At 53.6% G+C, this 26,275-nt stretch overlaps 8 protein-coding genes across 8 annotated transcripts; 5 read left to right on the top strand and 3 right to left on the bottom strand.

Moving 5' to 3' along the window:
* Nucleotides 1-295: 295 nt before the first annotated feature.
* LRP88_01294 (uncharacterized protein) lies at nt 296-3,904 on the top strand (the record flags this gene model as incomplete). The annotated part of the gene is made up of 1 exon (XM_083237984.1): nt 296-3,904. One exon carries the CDS (start codon nt 296-298, stop codon nt 3,902-3,904), a length of 3,609 nt encoding a protein of 1,202 aa, XP_083106489.1.
* A 1,647-nt stretch (nt 3,905-5,551) lies between these two features.
* Nucleotides 5,552-6,661, top strand: LRP88_01293 (NADP-dependent oxidoreductase domain-containing protein; the record flags this gene model as incomplete). Its single annotated transcript, XM_083237983.1, has 3 exons — nt 5,552-5,878; nt 5,933-6,118; nt 6,176-6,661. The coding sequence occupies 3 exons, from the start codon at nt 5,552-5,554 to the stop codon at nt 6,659-6,661; spliced, it is 999 nt and encodes a 332-aa protein (XP_083106488.1).
* A 573-nt stretch (nt 6,662-7,234) lies between these two features.
* On the bottom strand, nt 7,235-8,193 carry LRP88_01292 (bifunctional precorrin-2 dehydrogenase/sirohydrochlorin ferrochelatase MET8; the record flags this gene model as incomplete). The annotated part of the gene is made up of 3 exons (XM_083237982.1): nt 7,235-7,430; nt 7,484-7,965; nt 8,098-8,193. 3 exons carry the CDS (start codon nt 8,191-8,193, stop codon nt 7,235-7,237), a joined length of 774 nt encoding a protein of 257 aa, XP_083106487.1.
* Nucleotides 8,194-8,772: 579 nt separating this feature from the next.
* LRP88_01291 (FYVE zinc finger-domain-containing protein) lies at nt 8,773-10,852 on the top strand (the record flags this gene model as incomplete). The annotated part of the gene is made up of 2 exons (XM_083237981.1): nt 8,773-9,021; nt 9,095-10,852. 2 exons carry the CDS (start codon nt 8,773-8,775, stop codon nt 10,850-10,852), a joined length of 2,007 nt encoding a protein of 668 aa, XP_083106486.1.
* Nucleotides 10,853-11,576: 724 nt separating this feature from the next.
* Nucleotides 11,577-14,100, bottom strand: LRP88_01290 (MBP1 family protein; the record flags this gene model as incomplete). Its single annotated transcript, XM_083237980.1, has 3 exons — nt 11,577-12,193; nt 12,246-13,932; nt 14,017-14,100. 3 exons carry the CDS (start codon nt 14,098-14,100, stop codon nt 11,577-11,579), a joined length of 2,388 nt encoding a protein of 795 aa, XP_083106485.1.
* Nucleotides 14,101-15,811: 1,711 nt separating this feature from the next.
* On the top strand, nt 15,812-17,050 carry LRP88_01289 (LYR motif-containing protein; the record flags this gene model as incomplete). The annotated part of the gene is made up of 1 exon (XM_083237979.1): nt 15,812-17,050. The coding sequence occupies one exon, from the start codon at nt 15,812-15,814 to the stop codon at nt 17,048-17,050; it is 1,239 nt and encodes a 412-aa protein (XP_083106484.1).
* Nucleotides 17,051-17,149: 99 nt separating this feature from the next.
* LRP88_01288 (acyl-CoA N-acyltransferase) lies at nt 17,150-17,762 on the bottom strand (the record flags this gene model as incomplete). Its single annotated transcript, XM_083237978.1, has 2 exons — nt 17,150-17,664; nt 17,732-17,762. The coding sequence occupies 2 exons, from the start codon at nt 17,760-17,762 to the stop codon at nt 17,150-17,152; spliced, it is 546 nt and encodes a 181-aa protein (XP_083106483.1).
* A 1,986-nt stretch (nt 17,763-19,748) lies between these two features.
* LRP88_01287 (tetratricopeptide repeat protein) lies at nt 19,749-26,115 on the top strand (the record flags this gene model as incomplete). Its single annotated transcript, XM_083237977.1, has 2 exons — nt 19,749-20,294; nt 20,350-26,115. The coding sequence occupies 2 exons, from the start codon at nt 19,749-19,751 to the stop codon at nt 26,113-26,115; spliced, it is 6,312 nt and encodes a 2,103-aa protein (XP_083106482.1).
* Nucleotides 26,116-26,275: the final 160 nt, after the last annotated feature.

Raw genomic sequence — 26,275 nt, 5'->3', positions numbered from 1 at the left:
GGCTGGGGAGCAGCAATGGTGTGGTTCATGCTCAAGCGCCTTTGTCTTGACAACAAGTGGCTATATGTGCCATTTCCAGACCATGGTAGAGCTGTCGTTGTCTTTGCCCCCTATTCAATTGATTCAGTCATCCTCACGATCCTGGGGCTTCTCGCTTGGCCGACTGGACACGGCGTCTGAAGCAGCATAAATCCTCTAAGCACGCCCACTTACCCATCTATCGATCCTTCGACACACTCTCCCTCGCCACTGACACCTTTTTGAATTGCAATCATTATCTCATTCTTTAGCCATAATGGCGCAAGGCAACAAAATCTACATGGCCATGATCATGACCATGATGAACGAGACCGCCGACGAACGATACATTTTGACCGATCATGATGTCAGGTGTACAATGGACGACAGGATATACCACGCCATGAACCTGGGAAAGAGCCGCGTTATGGCTGACCCAGCGTTCGGATATGGGATTCCTCGACACCCAGCCCTGGATATGGCTTATCATAAGGAAGTGGCTGATATAAAACACAATAGTGGCCAGGGAGACAAGCCGGGCTCTCGTGCTTGGTGTGCCATGTACGGCCATGGGAGAGACGCCATGTGGCCGCCAATGGACCCTGGGAAGCCGCACCAAGAGATGAAGCAGGCTCTCGAAAGGCAGGTTGTGAAGATGGAAAAGGCTTGGAAAGGCTTTAGACATCTCGTGGTTGGCAAGGAGCAGCTCATCCAAGACACTGTCATCAAGCTTGCCAGCACTAACGGAAAGCTGAGTGAGTCCCATACTCTCGAAGGATTCTTGGAAAACGCCTGGAGAGAAGCCAGGGATCATTACAACAATGATTTCGTGGAGCAACCCGATCGCTTGGGACGCGATTACCTCCTGGACCCGGAGGGCACCATCGCGGATGGCCATTCCAGCGACCTCGAAATCTTTGCTCTGGACTTTCTCAAAGATGTGTCTCAGATCGTCTTGACGCAAGTGCATCGGCACCACCCCCTGTATCGGCATGGGGCCAACTACCAAGACGAGAGCGAAACCCTGGCCGAGATCATGGCTATCAAGACAACGGGAATGGATCAGCTGAAGATGCCAGAGCCGATAAACGAAAAAGTTGGCTTCAACAAGAATGTCGCTGATCATCTGCGCAAGGCCAGGGCCAACTTTTTGGTACCACATATCAACCTCAGAGACCTGCTCGACCCATACAACCTGCTCAGCTTCATCCACCACCGCGCTCGGCTGGTCCCTTCGGAATTTGCCCTGCTTGACAACGATCTCAGCTACTTGGGCAGGCACTCGATGATTCTGTCCGGCTATTTCGATTGTGCCGTTCTTGTTAGCCTCAGAGTACCCTCGACCAATAATGATGAAACCGAAAGCGATCGTCCACTCGGAGTCTGGTTCGACAACGCCGATGTAGAGGAAGAAACCTCTGACCAACAGAAGGCCTTGATGGATGCCGGGGAGTTATTTGGGACCATGGAAACATTTCTCATCCTCCAGTCACAAACAGTCACTTACCTATTCCTGGGAAAACTCTGCGCGGCCTTGCTCAAGGCAGCGCAAGGAAAGGCACCTGGACACTCCGTCCCCGTTTCGAGCCCAAACGAAGAAGCCGAGGCGTTGCGGACAATCCAAGGTCTGAGGGGCAACAGTCCGGAAAGATGGCAAGACATAGCGTCGATACGTCAGTACGAACCGACCCCGGCCACACTGAATCTGGAGAGATACCAGCAAAACATCCTGTCAAAGAAGGACCGGGCCGAGGATCACATTGGAAGATTGTTCAACGAGCCCGAGTATTTCTTTCAACAGCTGCTGGAGCAGAAAGAGCACCATTGGGTAAATCTGGACATTTCCTATGAGAAACGACGGGACCCGCTCATTGAAAAATACCACCAACAGGAGAGCAAGCGCCACATTTTATACGAAGACTGCTTGAGGAACGTTCTTCGAAGAGCCGTCTTTGAGTTCTTCATGTGGAATGCAGTCGAGGAGACTCTAGTCTGGACGACAAGGCTCGAGGCGAGCCAGCCCCCGCATGGAGAGGACAGGATGGTGCCGAGCACGCACAAAGATGGCGCAAAGACTTGGCCACACACAAAGTGGTCGACCTACGGCGAAGAAGATCGTGAGTACCTTCGGGCGTCATACCTCAGGTTGCAGAGCATGATCCGCTACTTTGGGGTATTCTTTGTGCTCGAGTTTCGCAACAAGGCTATCCACGCAGCTTCTCAGCCGATGCGAGATATTTTCTGCATAAAGAAGGCTCCGCGGCCCGGGGGTGTAGCTAAGGGTGCAAAGTTCAAGAGAGGCCACTACAGCTCGGATGAGATGGAACTCGGCCTAACGAAGAAAACCCTCGCTGAAGACCGGGAAAACCTGACAAGAATTGTTGCCGAGTTGATCGAGAACTTCATATCAATCCGGAATTCTTCCATGTATATGGGCATGCGGAAAGTTACGGCGCGCCTCCAACGATACCTGGATGACTGCGACGACGAGGATACGGCCCAGGTCTTTTCTACCCTTGTTTCGAACACCATCGATGGCCTCGACCTGCTCGCGGAGCTAGCGGAGCACCTGGAACTTCACTTTCCTGTCCATGCGATCCAGATGGCAGATCTCAACTACAACGAGGAGAAACGTAGAGAGGCGTTTTCGGAGTCGTTGTCCGGGGTGTCCATTGACTTTCTGGCCTTTGACGACTTTGAGATCGAGGCAGTCCCTGCCAAGAGGCTTAAACGCCTATACCAGTTCCTCGATCAAATGCAGGGGTTTTCGAACAACACGATAAACTTTGGTGAAGCAAGGGGCGACCTGAAGCGCCTCGGTCCATCCCTATTGCACGCGCTCATCTACAAGGAGAACGATAACAACAAAATTCAGGCAAGCGAGGAAGCACTAGACAGACTGGCAAATACGATGGGAGTCACCAGGAACCAGTATCCATTTGACCAGAGGGAACCCCCCATGGATATGGACAAGCAAGAGAACCTGCCTGAGCGGTGGCCAACCGATGAATGGAAGAATATTCGCCAACAACTGCTGGATGACGAAAAGCGTAGGAAGAAGGAGGCGAAGAAATCTTGGAAGAACAAGGGCGAGAGCTCCAAAGACAAGGATGACCCCGTGGCCAATGTGCAGAAACGCATGGAGATCCTGAAAGCTCGACGGCAGTTGGAGACTGAGCGATGGCATCGAGGCAAGAGGCGACAAAAGCAGAAATGGCGGTGGCGATTCGCGGGAGCGGGTAAGCCTAGAGATGCTGGGGCTACATCTGAGGATGATTCTGAATCGGAATCGGAACCAGCTGGCAACGACGACAACGCCGGGGGCGTGCAGCAGCTCGGCATTCAGAACCAGCCTGGGCTCCAACCGCCAGCTCAGAGACCTCTCCCACAGCCCCGACAACCTCTGCCAGCACATCGACAGCCTGGCAGACAGCCCGAGATTCAACAACTTCAGCTTCCCCCTCTACCGCCGCCTCGACAACTCCCACCCCGATCCCGAGTCACCGACGTCTCACCGCCGACGCCTGCTCTGGCGCCAGACAACAAACTTCCCGGAAAGCTTAACAAGCGCGTATGGGAGACGTTTAGGAGCATGCTTGGTAAGAGTCACTCGCTTGTGTCGTGGGAGGAGCTCGTCTGGGCGATGAACGCTATTGGATATCAAGACGAAGGTCGGGGAGGTAGCCACGGCGTGTTTTTGAGAACCGACAACTGTCGCTGGAGGACAGAGGCTCTGCCAAAAGCTAAGAACATCCAGCTGGCCAAGTATCACGGTGGCAGCAGGAAGGGGGCTCCGCGAGGAAAGACTTTGGACTGGGGGACGAGGCTGGAGCAGAGGGGTTTGACATGGAATTTTTTTAGGCAGTGGTATCGAGAGAAGTTTTGATGGGATGGAGGGACTGGGTTATGCGGGACCCTTTGTTATACGAGGTGTTTGGTGTTTCTTGGATCTATTGAGGGATATGTGGAAGGTTGGCTGTCATTTACCTGTCGGGTATTGAGTTGGAATATGTCTTTGCAAGCTACATGTGTGCTGAATTGTCACGTTTTGCTTATTAGCTGTGCAAGTTGTAGACAGGGTTGCTCTTGTGCATGAACCTGGATGGTCCATCTTGAGTTGTTTGGCGAGTGTATCCCTGGTGGTGCGGGGTCATCATGAATAGGTACTTTCAGGTTGTCATGAAGAATCGACAAGCAGGCCATGTTGCGCACACAGTCGAATTGATTGTAGAATCTAGCTTTTACGATAAGACGGTAACTATTGAACAAGAGTGAAGGATACTGGTATCTCTTCTAGCTTGTCCGAGGTCATGTAGTGGCGCCTTTGTACTCAGGCGCCTGCCTCTGTTAACAAGCCTGAAGCTCATACATGGAAGTTGATTCAGCTCACGTTGACAAGAGCTCAAAGAATAGTAATCGCAACAATGATGCACTACAGCCTACATTGCCTACCGCTTCTCAAGTTCACCGGATGACTCACAGAATAAGGAAGGCTGCCACCTATCGCGCATTCGCGTTGGCTACCAACATAACAACCCCTCAATTCGAAACCAAGAAGCGGAGACGAATTCGGTCCAACAAACTCCCATAGTGTCAAACGCATTCTGACTACAAAGTGATGCCATAGAAATCTCACGAGTCAAGATCACGTAAATACTAGTCCCGATCACAACTTGAATTGCCTCATTATTTTAATCTCTGCTCGATACCTTCCAAGCAAAAACTCCATGATGGGCACGTCATGTATTAGCTACACCGAGTCCCCGAGCTCAGAATGCCCACACTAACGCACTTGTCAAGCACGTTTCCCCAATGCTCGAGTTGCTAGAGCCGTGCCAATGACAATTCGCTATTTCCACAAGTGGCAATCAGAGTTTTTTACCCCCCAAAGTGGAAGATGGGGGTGTGTGTTTCCGCCGAGATTCCCATGGGCAAACCACCCACTGATATCATTCTCGGCGACATCATGGGAACAACAGCGCTAGGAGGGCGCGGCCTTTTTTAGCTCATTGTATGGGGCAATGATCTCATACAGAGAGGGCATCGACAGGGGCTGGGCACTGTTTCGAACGTGGGGCTCCTTTCACGGCTTGGTTGCTCTTTGGGGCGGATATTAGTCCCCGATCATCATGGTGGTTGTGTTAGTAGAAGCTTCTCGACCTTCTCCTCTTGAGCTAGCCGCTAGAGTTAACCCCCCCAATGAACAATGAACAATTGACTCGGGTCCTGTCTTTTCGGAGCTACCATATATCGCAAGTACCCCTCCTCTAGCGGCCGGCCCGGTGGGGATGGAGGCTTGAAAAGGTGTGGGCGACGTGGGACACCAGGGTTCTTGGGATGGGATGTGCATTGGGGACGTTGCATGTTGCATGCTGCTGTTGCTGTTGTCGTAATCGACCCGTGAGGTGTTGTGCGCGCGTGTGAAGCGGCTAGGTAGAGATATATAAGGCAGCCTGGTCCTGCTCGCCCCTGTTTGCTTCCCTCATACCTCTTCAACTTCTATTCATCCCAACACCACATCAACACCGTCATCATGTCTTTCGGACGAACCGTCACCCTCAACTCTGGCCACAAGGTCCCCGTCATCGGCTACGGCACCTGGCAGTCTGCCCCCGGCGAGGTCGGCGCCGGCGTCTACGAGGCCCTCAAGGCCGGCTACCGCCACCTCGACCTGGCCAAGATCTACCAGAACCAGCGCGAGGTCGGCGAGGGTCTCAAGAAGGCCCTCGCCGAGGTCCCCGGCCTCAAGCGCGAGGACATCTTCATCACCTCCAAGCTGTGGAACAACAAGCACCGCCCCGAGGAGGTTGCCGGTGCTCTCGACGACACTCTTGAGGAGCTTGGTCTTGACTACCTTGACGTGAGCTACTGACACTAAAATGCTCCATTGAGCTGCCTGCTGACTCGTAGATAGCTCTACCTCATTCACTGGCCTGTCGCTTTCAAGAATGGCACCGAGCTGTTCCCCCGCAAGGAGGGCGACGACAGCCAGGTCGAGCTCGACCGTGGTGTCTCCCTCTCTCAGACCTGGAAGGCCGTGACCGAGCTCCCTAAGAGCAAGGTCCGATCAATTGGTGTCTCCAACTTTTCCATTGAGCACGTATGTCTTTCCTGCTTCCACTCGAGCTTTTGACACATGAATACTAACCTTCCCCAGCTCGAGACCGTCATCAAGGACACCGGCGTCGTCCCCGCCGTCAACCAGGTCGAGCGCCACCCTCGCCTCCCCAACCCCGAGCTCGTCGCATACCTCAAGGAGAAGGGCATCGTCCTGACCGCCTACTCCGCCTTTGGCAACAACTCCTGGGGCCTCCCCCTCCTCGTCAACGTCCCCGAGGTCAAGGCCATCGCTGAGCGCCTCAGCACCGCCCAGGGCAAGACCGTCACCCCCGCCCAGGTCGTCCTCGCCTGGTCTACCCTCGACGGCCACCTCGTCATCCCCAAGTCCGTCACTGCCTCTCGCATCCGTGAGAACTTCCAGGAGGTTGAGCTCGACGCCGAGGCCATCAAGGAGCTCGAGAAGCTCGGCGAGCAGCCCCAGCGCTTCAACATCCCCACAACCTACAGCCCCAAGTGGGACATCGACGTCTTTGGTGATGAGAAGGAGAAGGATGCCACCTTCCAGGTTGTCCTCAAGGTCTAAACGGTTTCATGATATCCTGGAGGTTATGATGCATGATGACATAGAACAGCAGTGGATCTGCTGAAGGGGGGCAAAAAATAGCTCGCCTATGATGAATAGAAAAAAAGAAATAAAATAAACAAAATGAAAATAATTAAAACAAAGAAATGTGCTTGTTCGTTAATGCCTTGATGAGACAGACGAATCATGTCTCAGCATACTCTCCAACCTTGACCTTGCCTCGGTTGCCAAGACATCACAAGCCTGCTACACCGGCATCACAAGACAGCGACTACTTCCTCGGGGATATCTCTTGATTCAAAATGTACAGTTCATAGTTGGCAATTTGCAATGGCATCCTGTCTGCCTACCCAGCGATCCAACCCACATCCTTTTGAGAAGCTCCTGTCCAATGCAAGATGCCATGGTGACAGCATCTTTGTCAAGCCAAATGTAGCAGCAACAATACCCCAGCCTTGATATGCTCCCGTAACCAAAACAATTAATCGCGTACATCGTACAATGATTTCCAGCGACTCCTTTCGCACCTGTTGACGCCCGTATCATGCTCGCTCTCTGCTCCGTCTCTTTCTTTTATGCTCCCACGCTGAAGCCGAAGGATCCGTCGAAAACGTCGAGTTTCTTAATGTCGGTGCCTCCGCGGAGAGCTACCAACACATCCATCGAGGGGACCTTGTTGGCTGGGTAGAAGAGCAGCAGGTTATCCATATCCTCGTCTGTGAGTCCGCACATCTCGTCCCACTTGTAGGTGTCGCTGACCTTGGACATCCTAACCGTACCTGTCAGTAAAGGAATCGCATAAACCTAGCAAAGTATACCCACCAAAGCATGCGCTTGGGTCCGTCCTCGGGCCTGGGAGCCACCTTTCTCAACCTGAGCCTCAGCTCACCGATAGTCTCGATCGCATTGCCGGCATTCTTGGGGAGTTGCTTGGCGATAAACTGCCTGATGGCGGCCGCCAACCTCGGTCCCTTTCCGTTGGTGCTGACCATGATCTGGAGCGGTCCATCTCGGTGAATGCTGCCAAAGTAAAAGTCGCACTCTGGCGGTACGTCGGCGATGTTGGCGGGGATCCTTCGCTCCTTGCACAGCTTCCAGATGACGGTCGATGCGGCGGGATCGTCGACGGCTACCAGCACCATCTCGGCTCCATCGAGGTCTTGGGGTTCGAACAGGCGGTTGACGTGTGTGACCTGGCCCTCACGGATTCGGTAGGCGACTTCGTCGTTGAGACCGGACTTGGGGCAAACGACGACCACCTTTGCGTCGGCATTGAGGCAGTTGAGGATGCGACCGGCAGCGACCTAGTAGGGAAAAGTCAAGTTAGAGACGGAACAAACAAGGTGAGCTAACAGAAGAACATGTGCCATGTTGTGTGGGCAAACATGTGCAACCAATGTCTCAGGGACGAGACCAAGTAGATGAACCAAACATACATCACCACCGCCAACGACGAGCACCTTCTTGTGCTTAATCTGCCATGCCAGGATCAAGCTGCCTCCGGGCTGCACGGGAGGATACGTCTTTGCCATGGCTGCTTGGGCGGAAGACGAGGAAGCGGATACCGAGGCGGAGGAGGAGGTTGAAGAAGTAGTCTCGGTAGCAGAGTCACAAGGAGATGCCGGAGAAGCCAGCGCCGGCTGGGCTGATGTTGACTGTTGGCTGGGGGTCATTTTTCCCCATTCATTGCCGTGAAGGGTTAAGGTGACGAGGCGCTTTATCGTTATCAACAAGGATTGCGATAAGACAAGAGACGGGGAACGGGAGGAAGCGAACGTGACCTAACTGGTTAGGGAAAGGGCGGTGCATGATATCGCAGTACTCTTTCTCACCGCAACTTGATGTGATGGTGAGAGTACCCCTCTATCTGACGCATTCAATTTAGCGCCGTCATCCCGTCTCCTCTTCCAGAATACGTACCTCCACCTCCAAGACCAGACATCCCTACTCGGCCAAAGGCGGTGCAGCGCTCCTCCTCGAGGCGGAGCTTGACCAACTGCGGTCGCTGTACAACGTTCTTCCATTTTGCCTTCCATAAACTCTGTTGCTTTGAGTTTTCCCCCTTTTACTCTCTTCCTTCCATCACGACAACAAAGGGAACATCCTCCATCATGTCGGGCCGCAAGCTGGGCGGCGGCCGCATCTTGGGTAGTGGCAAGGGACTCGCTCCCCCGACACCTCCGAATGCGAATGCGCCGCGAGTTGGAAGCCCGCTAGCGGCCTCTGAGAGTACTGTGTCGATAGGTTCATCGTCCATCTCGCCGCCTGTCAGTGGGATAGCATCAGAACTCGCTGGCCCGGCCATCGGCGACAGCATCAGCGTTGGGGTTCAAGGCAAAGGCCCGGCCGATGGCGCACTCGTTTGTCCTATCTGCAACGAGGAGATGGTATGATGTGAAACAGACAATGTGTAAAGTGTTTGCTGACCCGAAGCAGATGACCCTGTTGCAACTGAACCGACATATCGACGACACCCACCAAGAACTTCCCGAGGAAGAGCAAGACGAAGTCAAGACATGGTTCGATAAGCAGGTCCTCAAGGCGAAGCGATTCCAGCCCCTCTCCCTCATCAACCAGAAACTACGGGGTCTCGACGTCTTTGAATCAAACGAATCCAGTCCTGTACCGCCCTCCATCGCCGTTGGGAAGAGCCCCCTCGAAGGGCCCATCGACCCCGACGAACTCATCACACGCCAACACTGGCAACGATCGACTAGCTACGATCAATGTACCGACCCAACATGCGGTCGAAGTTTAGGACCGATAAATGGAAGCATCAACTGCAGGAAGTGCGGGCGACTGTTTTGCGAGGAACATACCATGTACCAAATGAAGCTGAGCCGCAGTGCGACTCATGAGCCGGTCCGAGGATACTGGGCGAGAGTTTGCGAGACATGCTTTAAATCAAGAGAAGGATACAACGATCACCAGGGCGTCTTTACAGACCACACCATCATGTTTTTTGAAAAGAGGAGGAAGAAAGTAGAACGACAGAACCTGGAAATTTCACGGCTCGAAAAACGCTTGACAAAGCTCACACGGTTATTAGCGAACCCCCCCGAAAAGATCACACAATCAACGGGTTCTCTGCTCTCGCCAGTCACGTCTTTGGCAGGCCAGAAGAATGCGCGGAAACTCATCGAACAATCTGTCATCACTTGGGAAGAGGATGCCAACGTTCACAAGTGCCCGTTCTGCCAGCAGGATTTTGGTTCTTGGACGTTTAGAAGACACCATTGTCGAATATGCGGTCGCGTTGTCTGCGGTGATCCGCAAACAGGCTGTTCTTCTGAAGTTGGACTTGATATCTCGAGTGGTGTCAACGGATCGACAACTGCTAACCATGCAACCGAGAAAACTCCTTCAACCGCAAACCCCGGCCAAGTCAGCGTGGATATTCGAATGTGTCGAGAATGCAAGCATACCATCTTCTCAGCCCGCGACTTTACGGCCTCTCTTCAACATAAACCACCGGACCAGCGTGCATACGAGACTCTGCGACAGTTTGAGCGAGGCATCCAACAACTGCTTCCGTCATTCCACCGCGCGCTCCTGAACCTGCAACCGGAGAAGAACGACACGGGAGAAATCGATCTTAATAAGCCACCGCCGACACATGCACAGATCCAGGAGGCAGCCAAGATACGAAAACGTCTGGTGGACAGTTTTGGCAAGTATGGTACTGCCGCCAAGCGTCTGCGTGACCTCCCCTCAGATAGTGCCACACAGCGCCGTCTTCAAATGGCCATCTACACATATGCCAGCAGCTTCCTTCACACGAACATGTTGCCGCTCAAGAGTCTCCCGCAATTACTCCGCTCACGTTCATCTGCCTCATCCGCAACGGCCGTGTCCTCATCACGGCTCCTCGCACACACACACTCTGGACTCCGGCATTCAGAACTCGCCGATCCCGATACAGCATCTCAGGCGCCAAGCGAGGGTAGCACGGTTGTTAGCCAGCTTGAGGCAGAGGAAAAGGAGCTGCGGGAGAAGCTGGTCGTGCTGGAGGAGCAACGCTTCATGGTTCAGGCAATGGTTAAGACCGCGCATGGCTCGAGGCGTTTCGAGGAGGTTAGCGCCCTGTCAAGAAACGTGGACGAGCTGGACGCCGAGATCAAGGTGCTCAAGGGGAAGGTAGGGGGTGTAGAGGCACGGTGGGAGGGTGTATACCGGAACGGCATTGCGTAGGCTGCATGACAAAGTGTTTGACGCCATTCAACCCCGAGGATTATACCGAGATCCAGGGCAAGGAAGGATTTATATATTAGGGATAGGCATCATACGGTGTTTGTGGAGTTATGGCTTGGAGACCATTTGGTAGGTGTCCACGGAGCTAACAGACTCCTCACATTTCTGGGCAAACATTTTCTTTTTTTAAAGCTTGAGAGAAATCACAACAAAGACAGGCATCGTGACGTGTCAATAGAATCAATTCTCGGTGCTCATATGGTTCGGTTGCACACCATCATCAAAAATACCTCTCCCAATCCAACGGACTCTCGTACTTTATACCTTTTGGACCCTTTTGCAGAGTACCTTGACGTAGCTGATAACATATAAACAAGCGTTTTGCCAGACGTCCAAAATCTCATCCAACAGAGGCCACATCAACGAGGCCAAAAAAACAGACCTCCAAGAAGATAAGAAAACAAAACCAAGGAACCATTTACCGTATATCAGGAACGCCGTTTCCCGTCCACCACGAGCTAAGGGGGGTGCTTTTAGGGCTCGGTGGGTATCAAAAGCACCGTATACAAACAAAGAAAAGAATATGGTTTCGTACAGGCGAGGCAATAGTCATTAGAGAAATGGTGGTTGAGCCGTCGAGGGTGATGTAGTTGGAGGGGCGGCCCTGATATGACGATTATAGGGCAGAGAGGTTGAAGGGAACACGAAAGCGATGGTGCAATTACTAGTGCACGACGCCCTCTACTCCGCCGAGGAAGCGTCTGACTCGACCGATCTCGAGTTCCTCGTGTTCGCTCTCGACGGCTTTGAGTAGACCGTCGACGACGGCGTCAACCTCGGCCTCTTGGACACCGGTGCATAGAGCGACGACTCGGCGGTATTTGACCTCGACGTCACGGCTTCGCCCCTTGAGAGCCGAGACCATCTTTCTTGTCATGTCACGACGACCCTGGACGGCATTGACACGGGCGCGAAGGACTGCTGCAGAAGGAAGAAGACCCTCTCCACTGAAGCCTCCGCCAGAAGTATCGTCGGCGGCTTCGAGCATGGCTGACAGCTCCGTCTCCCACGATGACGAGGGGTTGGGCTGCGAGGTACGGGATTGTTCCTGCATAAGGCGCACTTGCTCGTCCTCGCGGGCGTGTGATAGGTTGGCCACCTTTTGTCGAGCCAGTTGTTGCTTCTTGAGTGTGGCAGATAAATGCTCGAGACTCCGTCGGGCTTCGCCGAGCTGTGTTGATGTCGTGCGGAGGGTGCTGTGGAGCGTATCAAGAGAGGCCTGTTTCGACTTCATCTCTGTTTGGAAGGCCGAGCCAGTCTCGGTTAGGAGGTGAGTTATCGCTATGACGAGTTAGTATCAATTCTGGGCGAATAATAAGATATGTTGACTTACAGGCAACGATCTCATCGCTGCTCTCCCGACTTCGCTGACTTGACCCAGCAACACCATTCTTCTCGGCATTGGTCTCACCATTGGTCTTGTCCTCGGTGCTCTCGCCCCCAATGCCAAAGTCAACTGGCCTCAATCCCACCTTATTGGGAATATTCGGGTCAGCGCCAACCTCCAGCAGCTGTGAGATGATGCTTCGGTTTCCAATCCGTGATGCAATGTTCAGGGCTGTGTCGCCGGCGCTGTCCTGGGCGTTAACTATCTCGCTCATGAAGCGCGCAATGCCCATCTTGGGAATGGTTGATTGTTGGCTGCTAGGAACGTTGCCGTTGGCTTGTGTGTTTTGACTGTTGGGAACGCTGCCCTGCCTCACCACCCACTCCAAGAGGCTCTCAAGGTAATATCGGCTTGCGGCATTGCGTCCCTTGACTGCGCTAGTGACCGCGATATGATGGAGAACCGTTCGTCCCTTTTGGTCGCGAGCCTCAATTGTACCGCCCAAGACTTCGAGCAGATCGGGAAATGACCCGTGGTCCATAGAGTTGGTTACTAAACAGGCGCGCATTAAAGCCGTTTCCCCAGAGGCGTTCACACGGGCTGGGGAGGCGCCGGCAGCAATCAGAGCGCGGAGAAGAGGCATGCGTGCGAGTGTGGCTGCCCAGTGGAGCGCTGTATGGCTCTGCAGATCAATGGGCATATCCAATTCGAGGGGGGTAAAGGTGCGGAGCATGTCGTGCTTGGAGGCATCGGTGGTGGCAGGCTCCATGAATAGGCCCATCAGCATGCTGCGCTTCATCTCGACGTCGGGCGACATCTCATAAGGCAGAGGTGGTAGGGGTCCATTGCCTTCTTCGACGGGTGATCGATCCTGAACGACGCTTTGGGTGTAGACAAAGGACTCATTGGGTTCGGTTGGAGATCCTGGAAAAGCCGCGGCGTATATATCCATATCCTGACCATAAGCATTGAAGCTATCGGCGGGCGTCATAGTCACACGCTGACGTTTTCGAGGAGGTTCGGGCTCGTTCAACTGCATTGCGCTGGCTTGTTGCTGAGTCGAATAGGCCGAGTCGACCTGCTGGCCATAGTCCGAGGCAAAGCTTTGCTGAGAGTTACCGGGGAAATCATCACCATTCTGCATCGACGGTTGGCGACTGAAGCTCGGCGCTCTCGTAGGGCCGTTGCGACTTCGAGGTCCTGGAGAATCAAAACGAGCTTTGCTGATGGCAGCGACGGCATGCGAAGCGGTGCTGGAGATGTTTTTGAAAAAGGTCCCCGAGAGCCCATTCGGCCTTCCATCCGCGCTCTGGTTGTACATGCGCTTGCGTTGAGCTGCCATAGCCTGCTCCTTTGTTGGTGTGTTGAAGTCGCCTCGACCAGCAACACCACCATCCTGGCCCATGTCATAGGTCAACAACGGTCGCAGTAGCTCCTCGACTCCGTACTGGCGGCAGACCTGGACTCCGCGGTCAAATGTTATCCATGTGCCCTGATATTTTCCATAGCCTCCTTGGACCTTTTCGTGCTCGCCCGTCTGGATCTCCTTTTCGAGGATCTTGGTTCGCTTCCCCTTATCGACTCCGGCAACCTTGAGGATCTGCGTGGCATTGAGCCATGAGTCGTTGCGACGGCGCATAACAGCGATATTGTTGACCTCCATTTCGTATACATCGACGCCCGAGTAGGATGCCTATTTCCAAATTGTTCTTGTTAGTGATCGCGTAGTCCGCTGGGATTCTGTGGAGAGTTGCGAAGGATAAAGGGTGTTGCGTACAGAATAGATCTGGGGTCCCTCAGGGTCTCCATTATAACCTCGATGGAAGGAGGCGGAGAGGCCGGATTGCGATTGTTGACTCATATTGAAAGATTGCTGCGAGTTTTGCGATGCCGAAGGCATCTTTTGTGAGAACCAGAAAGTTGTTGAATGCTGTCGTCGTTGACGGTCAAGGGGACGAGGTATACGGATTGAGTCGTTGAGGGCGCAACAGCATCAGCGCCAATGCAGGGATCGGTCGAAGGGGTACGTAGAAGACGTCAAAGGCGGCAAGAGAAGGACGATGAGAATTATACAGAAGAAGAGAAGCGCCTCATGAGGCTGGAACCGGGATTCTGTGACTGCCCATGCGCCTGTCCGCCGTCGAGTTTCGGAGGGTTTGTGCGCTCGAAAAACTGGTGGTTGCAAAGAGTTGAGATGGAGTCGAGGCGAAATGAGCTCCTCGAGATAGCCTGCGCTGCAGTGGGCCGGGCGGAGTTGTGCAGCTGAGGTTCAGTGCAGAAGGGGTCCGAGGTACCTGAACGAGTGCCCTGGAAGGGACTTGCGGGGGTGCTGAGGGGGGCGCTGTGAGGTGGTAGCTTAGCGGACGGCAGGTCGCTGAAGCACAGAAGCTGTAGCTGCGAGTTGAAATTGCTGGTGCTTGATGAATGTGACTTAGTCAATCGTCTGCTCCTTGTACAGATCAGAGAAGGGTTGGCATGGATGGATTTAATTGTGCGCGGGATCGTAGATGCACGTAGGTTCTGTACCTGCTCAAGCGACGGCGCTCGTGCTCGTGTTAATTACATGCACGTCAAAGTAACCGACTGCTAGGTTGTGCTCACTTGCATCGAGTGGAATCGACAGGACAGGACGAGATGCGTTCAATTAATCGAGACGTGTCGGTTTCGTGCTTTCGCGTCGTCGGGGAACGTGTCTCGCGCTCTGGGCGCGTAATTAACGTGCACCCCGCTAGTTGAATGGCCTCGACTGGTGATGAGGCCCCCCAGCCGGCCCATTCCAGCGACCACCGCCACCTGCTGTTTCGAGTCGGCTCACCGGGAGACCATAGTTGTGCAGACGACCATGGTTTATGACGCTCGCGGTCATTTGCCTCGAGGCCATGCGTGAATGGTTGAAGCCGCTAATGCAACCACTTGTTGCGACCAGCAACAGTCCTGGCCAGTCTTTGGTGTGGAACCACGTGGTGCAAGATGCACACGGCATCCAATGTGCATAAAACTTGTGCATTCATTTGTCGTCTGTTGCATGTTGCACAGAGCACCGAGACTCGGACAATGTTAAGGCGGAGTAGCCAAGTTTGTGCACCACTGTGAAAGTGATACTGCATCCAGGCAGATGAGGTCAGGACCGATGCACTTTACGGCGTGCCATAATGGACATGATGGCAGTAAGTGATGCGCCAGCCCAGCACTCTTGGAACACACACCAGAACGAATTCATGGATAACCTTATCACGAAATGACAGAGGGCTATAGCAATGCCATTGCTCAATTCCTTCTCTTAGCTGACCTAGTATCCTTCCCTCACCTCTCTCGTGCCTTCAGTTCAGTATTGTTCTTCACGGCGTAAGTGGTGAGCAACGCCAATTGCCGGAGTTTTTCCGCATGCAGCTCCGATATCAAAAATCACAAGCACTGCAGAGCTCCAAAGACCCAGTCTGATTCTATCGTGAGCTTAATTGCACATCTTTGATATGGCAATCGTTCCTTTGCGAACTTGACTTATTGTCTTGCTTTAGGGGCCTTGCGCTTTCATTTAATTCTTCCTCTCCTCCCCCGTACAAGCTCTCACAATGCCTCGCCCAAACGCCGCCATTCCCGACTTCCTCCCACCTCTCCATCTCTACCGACACCTCCTCCGCGAATGCTCCTACCTCCCCCCTGCCTTCTCGCCCACTATCACTTCGTTAATACGGACTCGATTTCGAAATCACCGTAGGAATCATTCGATGAAAAAGAAGCACCGCGCCAAAGCCAGCAATGCCCTGCGCACATTGAGAGCGGCCAACTGCGGGGACAGACCGTCCATGGAAAAACTTATCTATCATGGCTTTGGAAGAATGGGCTTTCGTAGAAGAAGCCTGGTTACCGATTTTGTGCGCCCAGAAGGCCCTAACGACTCGGATGCATTAGAGGCTCTTATTGATGGGAATGCTACCAAGAGCAGCGCTGGGAAGACTGACAGTGCTGCTGCCGAGGTATCGAAGGCATTTGATGAGCAAGAGGGGTCCCCAAATGATACAGACGCAACAAGCAAGGTCGCAAGCGAGAATGTAGAGGAACAACGCCCCGCGGGTCGATGGAACAACAAACCAGTACACATCAGAAACGACTTTTACGAGAAGTGGGACTTGGACAAGGTCACAAGGCTCCTTTCATCTCAGCGGGATTTGCAAAAAAACAGCAATCTTAGCTGGCTCAAGCGCAAAATCAAGGGCCTGAACCCGTCGGGGGCTATCCCTAAAACCAACCTCTGGGGAAAGCCACTCGCCGAGAATGTTGTCCGAGCGAAGGAGGCTCACTTTTGGCGGAGAGCCATCAGCAAGATGATGGTCCCCTTGAGCAATGGCGAATGGGAACTTCTTGGACAGTTGAGCAAGGGCGCACAGGAGCAGGGCGAGTGGAAAGTTCCCACGAGACGACCAGCCGCGAGCCCTCTGCAGGCTCCTGAACAAAACACTTTGTCGAACTGGAAATGGGAGGCCTATGCGAGCCTGCCCGCTTCCAGGGTTGAGCGCAGGCCGAAAAAGAGCTCTTTCGTCAGGCCCGAGGGAAAGGACGAGGAACCGTACCAAGCACAGCTCAAGAAGCGCGAGATTTCGTCACGATGGTTCCGCCGAGCATATCAACGAGCATGGCAGTTTACACCAAAGATGGACCAGGATCCGCGGACGCTAAAACACACTTTTACTTGGGGGACTATCAAAAAGACCACAGTCTGCGCATCTAATAGGCAGCTTTCTATCTTTGATGGTGTCGACAGCCACGGCCGGATGATCAAGCCCAAGACCGAGAGTCCTTCTACTTCCTGAACCGAACCATCAGCCCAAGCCGCGGATCCCGCGCGTGCGGGTGATCATCTAGCGATCTAGCGCAGCTGCGCGGTCTATATCCAATGCATTACGACTCTTCTAATCCGTCAGTTTGGCCAGCTTGTTCAAGCCATCGCCATCCACGCGCATGCCAACCCAGTCGTTCATCGCATAAGCGCCGATGCTCTCATAAAACTTGATGCTGGACTCGTTCCACTTGAGAACCACCCAATCAAGACGAGCTCCCTTGATAGCAAGGACTTGCTTGGCCAGAGTGCTGAGCAACTTCTTGCCGTATCCCTTGCCGCGTTCCGAGTCTCGCACGAAGAGATCTTCGAGGTAAATGCCTGCGCTGGACCGCCACGTGCTATAGTTGTAGAAATACAAGGCCATGCCTACGGCGACGCCCTCGGGAGAGAAAAGGAGCAAGCATCGGGCAGGTCGAGTTGGCGCAATCGGTTCCGTGTCGGGGATGATGGAAGCGTCGACATCAGGTGAATCGGACGGCGCAAAGGCGATGGTGGCCTCGATGCTCTCGACGGTAGCCTTGTTGGCATCGGGCTCTTTCTCATAGTCGGCAAGCTCCTGGATAAGCTGCACGATTGTAGGCGCATCTAGGAAGAGAGCTCTGGTTAGCATGGCATAGCTTCTAGAAGGATCTCTAACTGAGGGGTAGCTCACCCTCCTTGCGCGCATGTCGAATTGTCGCCATTGTGTACGATTGGGGATCTTTCTTGTATAGAAAAGCAACTATACCCTCTACATAGAATACAAGACGCGCGAATCGAAAGAATAGCGATGGTTAGAAGTTTAAATCGTGTTGTAAACCAACACCACCAAATTTATCCATGGTGTTTTGACGTCTTTGGTGGGGCAGTATGGAGTTTCTCTCAGTGAAGGGCGCGCCTTCAAGATGGTTGGGGTCAGGCTGCCCGGAGTGGGGGAAACGACCCGGGATCCCGAGTGCCGGGCCTGGTTCCCCGGGGTCGGATTTACAACCGGCCGAGCCTTGTAGCTCGTCTATCACGATCTCTGAGACATTGCCATCTGTCTTTCTACCTCACAAGGCCTTCTTAGCTCTTCTCGGACATAAACCCGATTGAAAAAAGCCAATTAACGCGCCGTTCCCAATTAAACCTGTCTCTTCCTTCTACATTGCACGTGCTCTTGGGTGACACCTTTGGTGGCGTGCATCTCCTTGCTTGCGCGAAGACTACCAACGCGTACTCTGCAAGGATCCAAACCAATTACGGTTAGTAGATCACTTCGCCTACTCTGGCTGTAATATGACAATAACAGTCTCCCGCCAAATTCCTATGGCTCTTAGATAGTGCCCTAGCAGTGGGGCGAATACGCGATGGTAGTCTTCGCGCAAGCAAGGAGATAGTCTCTGCTGAACACACCACATGCGAAATGAGGAGTGAGATGGCGCCGCCAATGAGGCTGAGAAGGCAATAGTCGCTTCGGTAGTTTTATCCCTGAACTCAAAGCCTCGCGCGCCGAGAGTCATCGGGTTAGAGACCCGTTGGTCGTTCTCGACCGTTGGACGCGTAACGGTCTTAGATATCTTGACTTCAATGATTGAAGCATGCGATCCATGCGTTACCCCCATTGCGAATTAACAGCATGCATGGTGCTACTTGGTGGGACCCTTGAGATATCGCACTGCCGATACTAACTATTTCCTATTGCGGTTGAGAGCCCAGGCCTCCTCACTCTCCAGGCTGAACACTCAACTCAGCTAAACCCATTAACTATCACACCCAGCCAGCCACTATCACCTCGCATGGCATGCATCGCCCTTTGAGGCCCGTTTAGGAAATCAATGTCTCTGCTAAGCGGCATGGCTTGCCTGGGATAAACGACGACTCTCCCAAAGCGGCCCGTGAGAGGCGGATCAGTCCGCCGGGGGCTACGCAAGCGCCCTTCCGCCCTCACAGGAATCCTGGGGTCGATCGGCCGAGACCCCTCTACTCCACACCGCGTATCTAAGTGATAGTCACTTTATAACCGCCACCGTCTGGGATCTTCTGAATCCAGCCCAGCCACGGCAAACTCACTCACGCGGGATATCGAGAATTGAGCAGCCGCTGTTCCCGAACGAGACCTTTACACCACGCAAAAGTCCCGCAGCTACCCCCCCTCCATCTACCTTGGAGCTCCCCTCCCTGCTTGAAGCCGATTGCGCGTATGCCTCTTGGTGGTTCAGCTCCGTGCCGTGTATGGCCATGATGAAGCTAGTGACCCGATTTTGTGACAACCAGCTCAGCCAAGCAAATACTTGAGGGATAGCTGAGAATGCACGTTACATCAAGGAAAGTGAACGGGTGAAGAAGGTGGTGGTATAAAGCGCATCGTCTCCTCAAGCAGTTTGGGTTCTTAGTTCTAGACTTCAGAGCTCCTTCTCTCGGCTTGCTTCACCTTCCCAACCCTCAATCGGGATGTTGGGATTACGAAAATCTTTTGACGGTACGCCTTTCTTGTAAATCACACAACCTATACTCTGTACAAGCTTCCCTAGTCCCTCCGCCACTCCAACACTGCATGTCCCTTCCAACTCAAAGTGGTCCCTCCTCTGTCCTTCAAGAGCCTTATTTAACGTCCAATCCCTCCTGTAGCCAGAAGAAAACGCCACTCCTCGTCTTCTTCCTCTCTCCGATCTGACGCACAGGAGAACTCTTCCTCATCACGAAACACAATGGACGCCCTCAAGCAAGGTATCAAGGACTCCCTTCCCTCCTTGGGAAAGGACAGGCATCAATCCGATGTGTCTATAGCCGTCACCGAGACGCAAAACTCCGACAATGAGAGTGACCGAACCACCGTGGCATCCGACCGAGCCTCCCCCGAGGTCGAGGTCATCAAGAATTCGACCATGGCCACACCTACCAAGATTATCGCCAAATCCAATGGCACGGTTACAACAAGGACTTCGACCAGCAAGCTCGAGCACTTCGAGCGGTTGACCGAAGTTACAAGGACAGTCAAGAAATTGATAGTCCGCCTCGATGACTATGACGAGACCTTTGTCACCGAAATGGATATAAGGGACTATCTCCAATACATTTCGGATGAGCGTCTGATCCACATGCCCCGACGGGGTAGCGACTGGGATACAGTTCTCAGCACAGCTCAGTTCTTTGGCCTTCAGGTCTACACTTTTGGCCAAAAGATTGAGAAGTTTGTCCATGGCGGCCATGCCTCTGTATCGGCTGCCTTGGCCAGTTGCCAAGTTCTCCTCGAGGTTTGTAAACCCTATGCTCGAGATCAACCTGAACATCATGCTAACTGTTACTCAGATTGGCCACAACCAGGCCAGAGCCCTCGTTCCCACATTCATGGCTCTGTACGAGCTGGCCATGCTCCTTTCCGGCGTCGCTCGGATCCATGAGCTGGAGTACATGCCATCTCACATCAAGGAGGCTGCCGCCAATATCTTTTGCGATCTCGTCTATCTCGTCGGCTCTATTGCCAGCCACTACAAGCAGAGAATCAGCAGCCTGAAGCCTGGCTCAACCATCTCAATTAACCTTGACGCCGCCTTTGGCAAGCAGATTGATGAGATCTGGCAAGCCAAGGAGACACTCTGCGACCGTATCTGGTCTTATAAGCTCGGCAACAAGGGCTTCTCTATCAGCCTCAAGTCTGTCCGCCGACGACTTCAGCCATCGACCAAGTCCTCAGTCAGAAACTCTCTCTACGATGAGGTTTACGAGCACCTTGACCGCTCCGAGGATACCTGCAACTGGATCAAGGAGCGTCTTGTCCACTTCCTTGGAAGCAACGACAAGTTCCTCAACATCACTGGCTCTGCAGGTCGCGGAAAGAGTGTGCTCGCTGAGTGGGTTGGCGAGAGACTTGCCCGTCCCCTTGACCACAGATTCTACACTGTCCTCAGCTACAACTTCCCCTGGGACTCGCCTAAGGAGGCAACACCCCTTGCTTGTGTCAAGAGCTTCCTCTTTCAGCTGCTCGAACGCAGCGTGGGCGATGTTGCTCTCTATGAGCGACTTGTCCAGGCTTTTGAGGTCTACTCCAAGACTTCGAATGATGGAAACCTTGAGGCCACTCTTTGGGATACCCTGCGCACTGGGCTGCTGGCTGCTGAGCGCGCAGAGACTTCCATTGTCCTCTTGACTGATGGCTGCGATGAGATGTCCGAGAAGAACGTCAAGGAGTTCCACCAAGCTCTTCGACGATGTGTCGCCGACCTCTCGCGCACGCATGTCATTACCTTCTCCCGACCCGTCGCTGCCCTCAAGGATGGCTCCAAGCTCTTCGAGATCACCCAGAAGGAGGTTCACGTAGACATCGAGTCTCACCTTAAGCAGACCTTGTCGAAGTCTATTCACTACCGCGACCTGGACGTCCGGGAACGTGAGCAAATCATTGAGAGCTTGGTAAACAAGTCCAAGGGCAACTTCCTCTGGGCCTTCTATGTTGGCCGTCTTCTGAACCGAGAGAACTCTTGCGATACGTTCCGTGCCAGGAGCAAGGGCGTCAGCTCCGAGCTCTCTGATGTGATTCGCATCGCTGTGGACCGCTTGGATCTTCAGAAGAACGAGATGTTGCAGCACCTCCTGTCCTTCATGCTCATCACGGAGACCCCCTTCGCTGTTGAGGAGGCTGCTGAGCTTTTTTCTACAGACCTTCACAAAAAGGCCATTAGTGCCACTGCCTTCAACATCTCCAAGTTTGTGACCGAGCATTGCAGTGACCTGCTCATCATCCGCGGTGGCCGTCTTCACTTCCGCAACTCGTATGTCCAGTCATACATGAAGAGCCTTCTCGGAAAGTCGCTGCTATCCCACAAGGATGCCCACATGCAGCTGACTCTTAGGATGCTGCTCTATGCGCGTCTTACCCTCGGCGGCGACCATGAGCTTCTCGTTGAGGAGCTTGAGGACTCGGCTGTTGATGCTGTACTCCGTCGACACCATTTGATGGGCTATGTCATGCAGAACTGGGTTGTCCACTTCAGACAGGCTGGCTTTGTCGTTTCCAATGGCGAGATCAGCCTGCCTAAAGGATTCCGTGACATCTTCCCCGATTCTGTCATGTTTGCTCTTTTGGAGCGACCATGTTGGCGCAGATACCACGGCCACCAGGATGCCATTGAGCTTCATGAGCTTACTCTCCGCATCCGAGAGACCTGCTTTGGCAAGGAGCATGTTACTGTCCTGCAGAATCTCATCACTCTTGGTCATGTTCACGTCAAGTACTCGACAGCAGCTGATTCTTCCATCATTGGAGCACGATTCTTCTACCGCGCTGCCAAGCTGGGAGGGATCATCCTGTCCAAGACGAGCGTTATTGTCAGCTCTTGCACTCATCTGTTCCTGACCTACACCGAGACCATTGTCATTACCGAACGCACCGAGATTGTGACCTACCGTGAAGAGATGATTCGGGTGTGGATCACGATTTGCAAGCACAAGTATGGCCCGTCGAGCGACGAGGTCATCACCTGGCACGAGAAGCTCGCCAAGCTGTACATCTGTATCAAGGAAGAGTGGCGCGCCACCGTTGTGTACAAGGAGCTCTACGAGATCATCGTTGTCCGCTATGGCAAGAAGTCTCCCGAAGCTGGTCGCATTGGCGCCTTCTTTGGCACATTGGACATCGTCCTCAAGGGCGAAAAAGGTGGAAAGGAGATTGGACAGCTTGAAGAGTTCATCTTTGAGACCAGTGAGGATCTTGAAATCCACGACCATCTCTGCATCTCCATGATGATCAAGCTGGCCAGGTCCTACTACTCCTGCGGCGAGATCTACCTGGCCGAGAGACTGTTCATCAGCCTCTGGAGACGCATCTCCATCATCGGCCGAGTCAAGGCCAGCATTGAGGTGCATGTTGCCAAGATTCAGATCGCCCTCGAGTACGTCAGGTTCCTCCGTGAGGTGAAGCGCACTGAAGAGGCGACCAACATCCTCATCTGCCTCTGGGCAGAGTATGAGCACTACCACTGTGAGGAAGAGACCCTCATCGTCTGGATCAGAGAACTTGGCAAGACCTGCAGGAGCTTCAGTCTCTTTAGCATCACGCTCTCCATCCTGACCAAGGTCTGGGGCTGGTTCAAGAAGAACGGCAAGACCGAGAACGAGGAAGCTCGTCGCACTACTGTTCTTATCACTGAGGTTGTTGAGGAAGTGACCGAGACAACCATCACCAAGAAGACAACCACCACGACCACGACTGAGGTGACAGAGACTGTGGTCAAGGAGATCTACGAGACTCATTATGAGCGCTGCAAGAAGACCAAGGTTGACCGCAGCTTCTTCTCTGCCTGCATGGCCCTGATTGGCACATACTTTGAGCATCAGAAGTGGTCTGAGGCTGAGACCATCATCAAGCGAACTCTTGAGATCACCTGGAAGGCCATCTTGAGCACCGATACCAAGATTACTCTCCACGAGCACTCTTCCCGAGAATGCATCCTCGTGGCTCGACGCCTTGCCAGGTGCTACCACTATCAAGGCTTCTTTGAGAAGGCTGAGCATATCCACCTGCGCATCTACTACGCTTGCTTGGCTTCTCTGTCTCTGGAGGATGAGCGCCTTCACGAGTCTCTTCGCGTTCTCGTCGAATTTTACGAGGAGCACCACCGCCACGAGAAGATCATCGAGCTTTACATCTCGATTTTGGATCGATACAAGAAGAAGCTGGGCCACAGCCATCACCTGACCATCAAGACCTTGTACTCGTTGGGCTACCACTGCAAGCTGATCGGACACAAGGATGCTTACATCTACTATCGTGAGATTGTCACCATCCTTAACAAGGACATCAAGCACTGCCACCACGATGCCTTCGAGGCTGCTCAGTATCTTCTCCGCCACTACTACCACCGCCACATGTGGGTTGAGCTGCGAGATATTTCCGCCCTCATGTGGCAGACCGTCATCCACCACCGTGGAGGCCTCGTCGTGACTGAGGAGCTCATCACCGAGATCTACGAGAGGTACACGTACGTGCTCGAGATTCACATCAAGGTCGAGTTCTCTGTTCTCTACAAGATCTCGGTCGAGTATAAGGAAGTTGTGACTACTGTCTGTGGAAAGGATTCTCACGGCTTTTTTGTGGCCTTGATTGCCTTTGCCAAGATGTGCGAGAAGAGTGAGAAGCATGAGCACGAGGCTGTCGACATCTATGAGGAGGTCATCAAGAAGACGACAACTACCAAGACCACCACGACTGTTGTCACCGAGACTACGGTGCACACTGTCAAGAAGCGCCTCTCCAAGCTGTACGTGACAATCATCACCTCGGGCAGGGAGACCAAGAAGATTCCCCTGGATCGGGCTATCCTGATCAGCATCGAGACCTACGAGCATCTCAAGCTCACACTCGGATGCTGGCACGAGGAGACGCTCCGTCAGCTCAGAGACGTTGTCATTCTGTACCACAAGTGCAACACCAAGGAGACCCACACCAAGATGATCAAGCTTCTCGAGGTTTCTGTCATTGAGATCATCACTACTCTGACTGTCACCACGACTCTTTTCAACGCCGCCATCTCGCTAGCTTCCATCTACGTGAGCGTCAACCTCACAAAGCAGGGCCACGAGCTCCTCCACCAGCTGCGACACCTCATCATCTTCCGCGAGGGCATGCCGTGCAGCGATATCACGCTCAAGCTCGACATCCACGTGAGCAAGCTGGTGTTTGTCTTCCTGAGCGCCTTTGAGCACGGCCTCTGCAGCAAAGACTGCGCCATCACTTACTCGGAAATCATGGCGTCCATTATGTTTGAGTCCTTGTTGTACGAGGAGTACTCTCGTGTAATTACCCACGAGAAGAACATTGAGATCATCCTCGAGTGTGGTGCCAAGCTTCGCTGCTTCTGGGAGGAGCACCAGCGCGTCCAGCTCCTGGCCATCCTCGACAAGAGGCTATTCCAGCAGTTCAAGACCGAGTACAACCTGTACTTCAAGGGCGCCAGCGACGAGGACGTTCGTCTCTTTTACCTCGCCCTTCTCTCCGAGCTCGGCAAGGACCGCAAGGCCACCAAGATCGACTTTTCCCCCCTCGCCGTCAAGGCCGGAAGCGCCAGGGTCAAGACTCTGCTTGAGGCCAACGACTTCCACTGCGCCAACCAGCTCGGCCGGATCGTGTTCCGCTTCGCGCAGGGCCAGAAGCTCTACCAGCGCCACAGCTGCATCCAGTTTGGCTACAAGCTCGCCGAGTTCCTCGCTGGCATCGATGTGCCGCACCCTGGTGCTAAGGATGAGAAGATGCGCAATGACCTGCTGACAACGTCTCGAGAGATCATGGCCGAGGTGCTTGCTGCGTTCCGTGCTGCTGCGATCGACTTCGTCAGCCTGCGCTTCGAGGATGTCTCTGGTCTTATTCGTCTTCTTGGTGCTCAGCGCAACTGGGACGAGCTCGAGAGTCTGCTCTCCCGTCTGTGGCGCTCACGCGAGCAGATGCAGCGATCTGGTGGTTGGTCTCCTACCACTGTCCTGGACATTGGCAAGCTTCTCATTCACGTCAAGTACGCTCGCGGAGATGTCTCTGGTGCTATTGACACGGCCGAGCTGCTCTGCTACAACCTGCGACGCAGCAGAGGTCGTCTCGACCTCGAGACTCTTGCCTTTTCTCGTCTCCTTGCTGGTCTGTATACTTCATGCGGTCGCACAGCCAGCGCCATGTCAATACACGAATCTATCCTGCGCGAGATGGGCTCATGCTGTCACGGAAACGAGTTTGGTGAGGCGTACCCGGACCGTCAGAGGCTCATCACCGAGGCCAAGCTGCATCTCGAGCTACTAAAGGCCTCGCACCATCAGCTCCAGGGCTGGACCAAGCCGGCGATGGAGTTCCGCGAGGTCCACGACCGTCTGAACAATGGCCTGGGTTTGGGTCTCCCGGCGTTCGAGAAGTGGTGCGGCAGCGCGCAGGACAAGAGCATCGAGGGGGGGAAGTACATACCTCCCAGCGACTGGCGAGTCCAGAGCAACGCGAAGCAGAGCAGCTCGACCTGGAGGAGAAGATCGGGCCAGCACAGACCGCAAAACGGGCTGGATGTCGTGCACACGGCGAACCAATGGTGGCTGGTGTACTGAACGAAGATCAGGTGGTGTATGAGCGGTTACGTCTGTCATTACGAAATGTGGTTTCTTGCTGTACGATTATTTTGTCCGAGTATTTGGATCATGTCGCTCCTTGGGGATTTCATAAGTTTTTCGAGTGTCTAAGTAGTTCTTTTCCAGTAATATGATCGTC

This window comes from Fusarium phalaenopsidis (assembly GCF_050370095.1).
Source record: "Fusarium phalaenopsidis strain FUZ10S chromosome Unknown contig_32278, whole genome shotgun sequence".
NCBI classification, from domain to species: Eukaryota; Fungi; Ascomycota; class Sordariomycetes; order Hypocreales; family Nectriaceae; genus Fusarium; species Fusarium phalaenopsidis.
The sequence above is the reverse complement of the archived record's forward strand: the minus strand, read 5'-3'. Positions and strand labels throughout refer to the sequence as shown.